The sequence below is a fragment of the Lates calcarifer genome, linkage group LG1 (genome assembly GCF_001640805.2).
Source record: "Lates calcarifer isolate ASB-BC8 linkage group LG1, TLL_Latcal_v3, whole genome shotgun sequence".
Classification (NCBI taxonomy): domain Eukaryota; kingdom Metazoa; phylum Chordata; class Actinopteri; family Centropomidae; genus Lates; species Lates calcarifer.
In genome coordinates, this window is record NC_066833.1 from 23019339 (window position 1) to 23029747 (window position 10409).

The 10409-nt window shown below is 42.3% G+C and overlaps 1 protein-coding gene across 1 annotated transcript in view; it reads left to right on the forward strand.

Annotated features, from left to right (window-relative positions):
* The window catches only part of itprid2 (ITPR interacting domain containing 2), a 35751-nt gene extending 25447 nt beyond the window's left edge, over window positions 1-10304 (forward strand). The window contains 11 exon segments of the mRNA XM_051072475.1: window positions 278-329; window positions 2496-2578; window positions 3266-3849; window positions 3851-5033; window positions 5036-5080; window positions 5482-5541; window positions 5830-5954; window positions 6064-6178; window positions 6355-6417; window positions 6536-6886; window positions 7008-10304. Coding sequence (XP_050928432.1) covers window positions 278-329; window positions 2496-2578; window positions 3266-3849; window positions 3851-5033; window positions 5036-5080; window positions 5482-5541; window positions 5830-5954; window positions 6064-6178; window positions 6355-6417; window positions 6536-6886; window positions 7008-7115 — 2769 coding nt within the window. The 3' untranslated portion in view covers window positions 7116-10304.
* Window positions 10305-10409: the final 105 nt, after the last annotated feature.

Here is a 10409-nt window from a genome sequence, read left to right on the forward strand (position 1 = left end):
AATGGTGTGTCTCATGTTAGATAATGTTTTGACTCTTAGTAAACATGTACTGTGAAAAAATACTCCAGCATTCAGATTCATGCAAATAAAGTAAGATTAAGATCCTCCTCTTGTTATATTCGAATGTACCTTCAGGGGGATTTTAGCTGCTGAGGAGTCTGATGAAGGTCTGCTCCCGTGTATCTGCATAAAGTCACCCTGCTGTTTACAGACTGAGCACTTAGTGAAAGGTGTCAGGTGTGTCTTTCAGCAGCTCTTTTGTCTGTTTGTCGTTCAGATCCAGAGTAATGACGATGAGGGTCTGCCATCCAGAACTTCCAGAGCCACCGGTGAGTTTACCATAACCTCTCATTTCAACTTCTGATCTTAACGTCTCACTTAACTTAAAGATGCCCTGGTGCTTTCTTGTTTTACTCAGCAAAATGAGTTGTGTGTATTTTTGAAGAGATGTATTTCCTTCCTCATAAAACATTTGCAAAACATATTTCTTTTAGTCCAGCATTGTTTACATCTCTTTACTTCATCCCCATATTTGTTGGTGCATTGCTGCATGTCTTGGTGCAACTGTAGATCAGTGGAATAGTGTGAAAATAATGCCAGGAACATGTGCATGAGACAAACAGAAAGTGGACCCAAGGCTGGATTGCTAACCAGGCAAAGTGGGAACCTTCCCAGGGTCCCCACTCTCTTAGAGGCAGCAAATCCCCCAGGCTCACTCCATATCAGTTTGTTCTACATAATTTAATTAATTGCAAATTTCATTAGAAATAAGGATGATGAGTTTACTATCATATAAAACTGGGAAACCTAACAAATATTCACATCTGAGGAACTGGTACCAGTGAATTTTTGGCATTGTTGCTTGAAAAATGCCTGAAGTGATTATCAAAGTTGTCCCTAGTTCTCTACTAATGGACTCATCAACTAATTTACTAATTATATGAGCTTAAGAATATTGGTTGATTTCTGGGTGTCTGGAGAAATAATGAAACCATGTATAGTAGGGATTTAGACCTCAGTAGATTGGATTAGATAAACTCTTCTGTAATGCAGTCCTGTGACTGACTGATCAGCAGCCTCATTAAACAATGTCTGTATTGTCAAGGGTGTCAGTAATGTAACTAAATCAGACTCAGGGGTTCAGACTAGAGAAGACATGTTGACATGTTTGTTGGTGCATTGAGACTGGACAGACAGACTGTATAAATCAGGCTTGATCCTGTGGGTCAGGTTCATATTTTAGACATTTCAGTTCCATAAAGCAGAAACAGAAACATGATATTTTCTCCACCACTGGAGCTAAACTATGCGCATAAATCACTGAAATACCAAAGAAGTGTTATGTAATGTTTTTATTAACTTAAGTCTGCTGTTACATCAGGTTTAGACCAGCCTGCTTCAAACACACAGCTCCCTCTACAGTACTTTGTTCAAACTGTAATAATGTGTTTTCTTGGCTGAGCTAGTAATATCAGTCATTACATATATCAATATCAGTATCAATTATTTTGTTGCAGGAGGAAAATCAACAGTGTATGTTTGTATTTTCAGTTTGATCGCACTATCAAGACACATAAAAAACAATAACAACAAAACCTACAGGACAAATAAATAAAAACCAGAACCAAAAGATAGGATAATTTCAAATTAAAAACCTTAATTCTTACAATGTTATTTTGAAACAAAAGAAAGTTCATATTTCACTATGAACATTAAATTCTAATGTTCATTCAACTATACCTGTACTGTATCTTAAATTTAATCCTTAACAGACCAAATTAGTGTCCCAAACCTTCACATTGTTTTACAAGACATGTTTGATTTTTCAGTAAGGAACAATGGTTTTATTGGTAATTCTATATATAAGATATGTATATAAGATCCAGTAAAAAAAACATATTTCCAACAGGACTTAAAATCCTAAAAGAACCGAACACTTTTTTATAAAAGGGACAGAAAGTCTTCTGAGACTTGTAGAATTTATAGGAAATCCTAAAGGTTTCTAAGGTTGTCAGACTTTTTAAGCATTGTACGATAAAAGATACAGGAATAAGTGTAGTGTGTTCTTGTGGTAGTCAAAATCCAGGCTGCAGCATTCTGAATAAACTGTTTCTTATACAGAATTTCACTAGTTAAAGAAGATGAATCATGTTTTTTGACTGTAGCTACTTTATATACTACAAGTAGAGTTCCTATTTAGTATCTATTGAGTATCTATGCTGTCCCATCCAGTGTATATATGAGAGTTTATACTGAATGTAAGCAGTCTCTTTCTCTATACAGTAAACATATTTCCTGTGTCTCAGTTTACCCAGATCTCAGTGAGGACAGACTGTCCTGTCTCTTTGGCTCTGTTCATACCTGGCATTAATATGCGTTATTTATACTCAGTATAAATGAGTCTACTCTGCCTCCTGCTGGACAGATGGGATACTACAGGAGTAATCACAATATTTGTTTGTTTTGTGTTTTTTTTTATTGTCCGTCTGTCTTAGATTTGCTGAGGACAGTCAGTCAACAGTCAGACAGCAGCGGTTTTGCTGAGGAACCCTCAGCTGACTCCAACAGCTACCTCAAGGTCTGTTTGTATGTTTTATTTGAAGTTTTTATCCTTGTTTCGACCTCTCAGGTTATTAGCACTGACAAATTCCAATCAGAGCCTTATCACACCAGGAAGAGAAACATTCCTGCAGATTAGTCACATTTGAACCGGAGGGGGGAAATATTTCACGGGGCATAATAAAAGCTTGTATCCCAGTCTGGAACATTCATCTTTCAGAAACAAAAATATACATATCAGATTAACCAATAAGGAGTGACCAGCTCAATGTAATGCATGCTATGCTTATAAACTGGGAACTTTGAAACCAGACAGATTATCCCAGATCATATATTATATATATATATATATATATATGTACTCATGGTGAATTGAATGCTTCTGCAATGGCTTAATTTATTGTTCCCTCTTCATTTTATTTTACTAAACAATCATTAACTGGTTCCAATTATCTGTTTTGAATTTACTGAATAGGACACTAGAACCATCAACCATCAGTTATTGATAAATCATCCTTCATCTCAACCATCTGTAGTAAACCACTGATTCATCACTTTGACTCACCATACTTTAAATACATTTAGCAGGTTATAGCCTATTAATTATTAATGTATTTTGTCTTAAGTAGGTTTATTCAGGACTTAACACAAGGATCTGAGTACTTCTTCCACAAGTGGTAATTAATTGTTAATTAATTTTAAATAGGTGCAGGAAAGTAGTGACAGCTGTGACAGCGAGACTACTGTGACATCGCACCCGTCACAAGATGTGGCCACGCCCCTTGCACTGGACCAACCAGCATTTGATTTGCCCGAGAGCCGAGAGGAAGAGCCGGGGCCTGGTGTTGCTGGCGAGGCCGATGGGAGGAGAAGTTCCAGGGAGGAAGATGAGCATGATGGGAGTTCAGAACAGGTTCCACAATACACAGCTCACCAGCTCCCCAGGAACAAACCAATGGGAGCGCAACAGGATGAGCCAGCTGACAGTGGGGAGCGGGCTGATCCTGAACCAGAGCCAGAGATTCCTCATGGCTTGTCTCCTGTAGAACAAGAACCACACACTCAGAACCAGACTAGGACCGCTGCAGACGCAGAGCCACCCACAGAGGGAGCGGAAGCTGAAGACAAGGACCAAGGAGAGTGCACATCTTTGGATGGTTCTAGTTCACCTTGCCCAGCCCCATCTTCCCCGGTCCTCAGTGCTCTGAACCGAGCCAAACAGAATCAGCTGAGCAGAGCTGGGCTACAGGTCGACCCTCAGTCCAGCGAGATGTCTCAAATCCCAAGGGAGAGGACGAGGAGGACGTGGCATCCCCCTGCAGAGGTCTTCCTCCCTGCCCTCCTCACTTCTCTCGCCCTCTAGGGTGGTGTCCTCTGTCAGGATCCAGTTTGGGCGAGGCCAGGCATCCTGCACCCAGCCCAGGTACTCCTTCAAATACACCCAGGAGGCCGGAGAGGACAAGGAAGAGGAGGACGATGAAAAGAAAGAAGAGGAAGAAGAGGAAGAGGAGGTGGAGGAGGAGGAAGGGCAAACCAGCTGTCTATCCACTCTGATCATAAACCCTGCCTCCTCATCTGGCTCTATCAACAAACCACCAAGGCTTGCCTCCATCCCACCTAAACCCATCCCACGCTACCTGATGAGGTCATCCTACTCCCTGCAGAGCTCGAGCCCTCCTCCTGATTGGTCACCAGGAGGTCACGCCCACTCATGGAGCACCCAGAGCGTCCCCGATCTCTCCTCCAATCAGCAGTCTCCAGGCCACTTCCAACAAAACATGAGCACCAGCCAAAACCAGCAAAGTTGGAATCCAGGCCAGATGATGTTCTCTTATCCGAACCCTAATCTTAACCCTAGAGCTCAGTACCCCAGCCCCAATCCTAGTCCCAACCCCAACCAATACCCCCTCACTCTGAACCCTTCCCCCCACCCTTCCCCTCTCCATCCATATGCCAGTCTTCCCAACCTCCATCACCACCACGGCCACTCCGTGAACCACCATTCCAGTCTGACCAGTCTCCACCATCCTACAACTCCCACAATCCCCCAGCATGGCAGCATCTCCAACTTACACCAGCCCTCAACTTCCCCACTGCCTCACCACGTCAATCTGGGTAACCTGCATCCTGGAACTCCCATGATGCACCACCAGGGCTATAACCAACCATACAATCATCTGTCACCTTACCATGCTACTCCTCACGGCTCACAGTTTGCTTCGCCCTACCTTGGTTACCATGGCTACAACACAAACCCACACCTGCCGTTTCCCAACCCTGTCGCCCAGTATCCTCTGTTGGGGCCAGAGCACGGTCTCCACCCGGGTCTCGCTCCTCCTCCTGCTCCAGGCTTCTTCCCAGGCCTTGCTTCAACCCTCAGCCAAGGTCACAGCCTCCACCCAGGGCTTGCTCCTCCTACTTCTCTAGGACTGGGACCCAGCCAGGGCCCATCCAGTACTGAGATGCAGCTGAAGGAGAGTTCTGCACTGATATCAGAGGAACAGTTCAGAGTCTGAACCAGGTTAGTGCTCCTCAGTCCCAGTCTCTCAAGCTCTTATCACTTCAGCTGTAGTCTGTGGTTGTAGTGTTTCTCTTTTTAAATGAAAACTACAGTGAATTGAAGCTTTGGTTTTATTTTTATAGTGCTACACATCTTGCTTTAAAAATAGGTCCAGTGTGATAACAAACACCACCAGTCATACAGGTTGTAAACAAGCTGGCGGTTTTGCAAGATTAGCTACTGTATTTGGAGATAAAACTGACAGTGAATGCAACCCTAATGTTGCTAATATCCTCCATAGCACAGTTGTTGTTTTTACACTTAAGGTTTTGTACAGATGAAAAATAAAATACAACAGCACAGTAAATTAGCTTTAGGGATGTTTTTTGTGTCCATCTTCCAATCCTGTCCTTTCCATCTAGAGCCGTGCCAACACTCCAGATGCATTCAGTGAGCACAGAGCAGTTCTGCCCAGCCACCAGGTACAGTCATCCCTCAACACCCCTATAATTTCCATTAGTTGCCTTTTCCTGTTAATACAGTAGTTCAATTTGTGGTTTAGATCCAGCAATTTATAGTTTCACGCAGTTAAAGTCTATTTAGATCTAGCTATATGAAGACACAAACACAAGATCACCAGTTACCTTTGAAAATGTTTTCTGACAAGGTCATTACATGCTGTTAGTTTTAGACTATTTCCATTTAGGAGGAAATAGAGACATTATCAATATATTCTGTTTCACGAGATCTCCCTCTGTCTCTGTTTACAGTCTTTGGCAGAGTTTCAACAGAAGAGACGGAGTCTGAACTTGTTCCGCAGTCAGATGATGGATCTGGAACTGTCAATCATCCGGCAGCAAGCTCTAGTCTATAAACACCTGAGCCCTGCTGACAGGTGACTCATAACAGCAAACCGATACTGTGTTTCACAGTTATGTGTACTGTGCTGATATTTGATGATACTATGATGAAAAGCAAACCTGGTGTCCCGTGTGTGTTTGTAGGTTGGAGGTTGAGCAGCTTCAGTCTCTGAGATCAGCCGTCAGAGAGGAACTGCAGGAGCTGGAACGACAGCTGGAAGACAGACTGATAGAGCTTACACATCACACACAACACGGGGTATATACTCACAACACAAATCCGACAGGGTTTTACACACAAGCCACAGAGCATGTACACACAACACAGGCTTTACTACACAAATATTGCAGTAGGTTTTGAGAAAATGTATGTGATTTTGGACTACGATTAATGTCCCATTGTATTAATGTTGTCGGTCCTGCTGTCCCCTTCAGGGTCTCCATAGAGACAGTGTTGACAGTCTGTCCACTTCCTCTGCACTGAGAGCCATGGAGCCGGTCAGCACACACACACACACACACACACAACTACTCAACCACACACATACATGGTTGTCATATAAAGCTAATAATGCCAAGGTTTGTGTAAACGTGTGGCCTTTTCCTGTCTGTCCAGGTGTCAGACCTCCTCAGAGAGCAGCTCTTCCTCCAATCAGAGCTCAGCTACGATGCTCATGCTCCCTCCACCAACCCCTCCTCTCGATCGTCCAGTCCCGTCCGAGGAGGAAGAGGAGGAGGAGGAGAAGAGGGCGAGCAGAGACAAGGCGTGTACCGGGCATCAATCAACATTACCCCAGTCCTCCCTTCTCGACCCCACACACACACCGCGGAAGAGGAAGAGAAAGAGGAGGGAGAGAGGGATGGAGGACGAAGGGGAAGTGGAGATGCAGGTGGAGAAAGATCAGAGGAGGGGGGAGCAGCAGGAGGAGTTACAGTGGAGAAGAACCTGCAGCAGCTCATCAGAGAGGTAACCGTCTAAAAGTGTAGAGTATTTCTAGTCTATGAGAAGCTGACTGTGCTGTTATTCTGTTCCTTTAAAACAGAGAACTGTTGAAATGGTTTTATCAACCTTTGTCTGTGTTTTCCAGATTCGAGAGAGCGTGGCGCAGGAGGTCCGACGGGAGATCTACAGCGAGCTGCTGGCTGCCGTGTCGCCGCGGCAATCGCCCCTACCCACCAGACAGCGCCCCCTGTAGTCACGCCAACAGCAGAGCACCACCCCTTTGACTTTCAGCCTTAGTAACCACAGCCTGAGCAGCACCACTGTCTGTCTGTAACACTGTAAAGCTGAGTAACACTGTCTGTGTGGAACACTATGTGTCTGTAACACTGTATGTCTATAACACTGATGATGAAATGAACGCCTACATGTGATGACCCCACCCACCTCACCTTTGGCCTGCCCTGCTGTTCACCAGCACACTTGTCTGTGAGAGGTGGAGGGCAGAGCCTCAGACAGGACGCAGAGAGGACGTTTCCACTGTCTAGTTGATTTTACTGAGGTGGTGTGATGCATGCTGGGAACGCCAGTCTGGACCAGCCTGTCCACGCGTCCTCCTCCAGTGTCTATTTCCCCGTGAGCCATCAGAAATGTTTTGGTTTTTTTTCTCTCACTTCTGTTTCTTTTTTCTAAACTGTTGTGATCAAAAGTCAGGCCTAAAACTACTACCACTGCCATCATACTATGAAAACTACTAGCTCAGTCTGAGATCAGATGTTAGCAGAGTTCATGTCCTAATATTTTTTATCACATAATACAGTTACACTACAAGTCTGTAGTAATAATAATAATTATGGTAATAACAGTAATAATAATAATAACAATAATAACAATAATAATAATAATAATAATGTGGCTAAAACTCTGTTTAGGACACTGTTTTAAATTATTCACAAACTGATCAGGGTTAAATGTGATGGTTTAGAACTACAGTGGTGAAACGGGTGGTTCACTCTTATTTACAAAAAAATGTAAACATTTCCTCTCATCCTCAGTTCCATTTTTTGAAAAGGATTTTATTATGCTGTGAACTCCACAAATGAAATTCCATCGTCTTCCTTTGTACTCAGGTGGAGACAGACAACTCAAAACTAGGACAAATATCCAAGTTTTGGGATATAAAAATATCTGCATGACCACTTGAGGAAAGGGAGAAGATCTATTTCTTTTTTCATAATTTGTCTAAATTGAGCCTTAAAATGTGTTGTCAGAGCAATACACAGGGGATGACCTTCCCTTTAAAAATACTGCAGATGCCTTAATTGTCTTTTAATCTATGCACTCATACCTTTTTGTAAGGGGTTACATTCCTTAATCTTTAATGAGTCTGCTTAGGGTCAAATTGAGCTCTTTTACACCTTAAAGTTATTCATTCCATGCACATTTCAGCTTCACGTAAGAAAGTCTTTAGAGGGTTTTGAGGTATCATTAATATGTGTCATTAATATTATGATGCTGCAGCTGTCAACATTCCTCCCTCTTCATCATTATCATCATCATCATCGTCATCGTCATTATGCTTCGCTTCCCCTTGTAACTTCACAGCTGATTCTATTCATGTCCATGTTTTCCCTGATGAGACATCTGCTCAGTTCGACTCGATACGAACGTATTTAGGTCACAGGAACCTAGTGTTTCCAACATTTGAAAGTGAGGTTGTGTTTGAAAAGCTAAAAGCGCCACTCCACCTGAGGTTCACTTGCGCAGGTGTTGTAGCAGAGGCTACCAAAAGTCCTTATTATCAATCATTTCTCAATATAACCTCAGGTAAACTGTACTGTAAAGAGGGCTGTATGACAGGAACTTTGAGATCACTGCTCCTAGCAGTTGTTAGCTAACAAATAGCTCCAAGGCTAACTGCCGCTAAAACCACAATATCTGCTGTTTATTTGTTTCTGTTTCTAAACCGCTTTAATAAACAAGATACAACATGCAAATCAGGCAGGGTTGGAGTTGTTGTAGGATGGATTGTTTTCTTGAGGCTAGGAATTTCCCCCCAGCTGCTAGTCTTTGTGCTAAGCTAAGCTAAATATGTCCTGAACACAAGGATTTTTTTTTTTTTTTTAAATAGTATGACTGTTCCTTTAACACACGTTGGTTGTAACTGAGCATGTGATGAGATCAGAGTGAGATGTCATGAGGTACTGTGGAGGTCAGGCTTAGAGGTCAAAGGTTATTCTTCAGCAGCAGCAGGTTTCAGTAAGTTGTCATGGCAATGATGATGATGATGATGGTGATGATGTAATGACTTGTAAGAGGGAGGGGCTTAGTGAGCAGCCAGCGTAGCCCAAGCCTTAGCAGCATTAGCATGTTAGCCTCATGGTGTCTGATGACAAATCTGTGTGCAATAAGAGGAACATATAGTATATTCTGATTACTGAGATTATTGTTGATAAATTATCAATAAATCATCGCCAACATTTCAGAGGTGATCAGTTATCCTGCACCACTTCAGCACAAACTGTCTAGCTGCATGTCCTGTACAAATTAATCTGGAGCTTGCTGGTTTTATTGAGATGAACTCTTGTTTGCATCTTCACATAGAATCCACAGAACCAACTGATCACTGAACAAGTAATCACCACTGAGCATTTGTCTTCTTCAGCATTTAAGCCTGTATGTATTGTCTGTGTGGTCACTCAGAGGTTTCCAATACATGGTCAGTTACTTAAGACAGAAAGTCTAAGTAGCTGAGGTGAAACAAGCACTCGGCACCCACCATAGCAGAGTGTGTTTGGCTGAGAGACCGATCAAAATCATCAACTACCCCTAAATACCTCTTTTTTTTTTTATTCTTCTTAATGGAAAAATGATTCAGAAAATTTCCACACAGACTTGCATTAGAATTGATGTTATCTACTGAACTTTGTGTGCATTAATGTTCATTCTTGATCATTTGGGAGCAATTTAGAGAGAATCTAAGATCAAGGGTCCACTTAATAATAATTTGGAGTTTTCAGACACATCTGAAAGTCTTTATTCAGCAGGTGGAGTTGGCTCAGGTGTGATCACATGACCTGAATGTGAACTTTCAACCATGTGAATTCTCCAAGTCGTTATTAACTTGACCTGTAACTTTTGATTCTCCATTGTTTATTGAATGTGTGTTCATAGAAATTTTTTTACTGTCATGTTTCACTGATCACAATCTCTGCTCTGCTGGACAAACACTCACTGTGAGCTCAGAGGCTCTTCATTCTTTTTTTTTTTTTTAACTGAGCAAAGATCTTCTTTCACTCACTTCTAATTACACTTTACTGTCTGACTGTTGGTGTCTATTAATTCCTCTGTATGTGTATTTTGTATCGATGTCTTGTCAGTGGGATGCAGGGAGAGATCATTCTGTAGAGATGAGAATAATAAAGATGTATTTATTTTCAGTACAGATGAGTGTTGCCTCACCTCTGGTCCCGCAGTGTGTGCGTGTGTGTGTGTGTGTGTAAGGACGGCTGGTAAATGATTTTACATTGAATCTTCAGTAGACCATCCA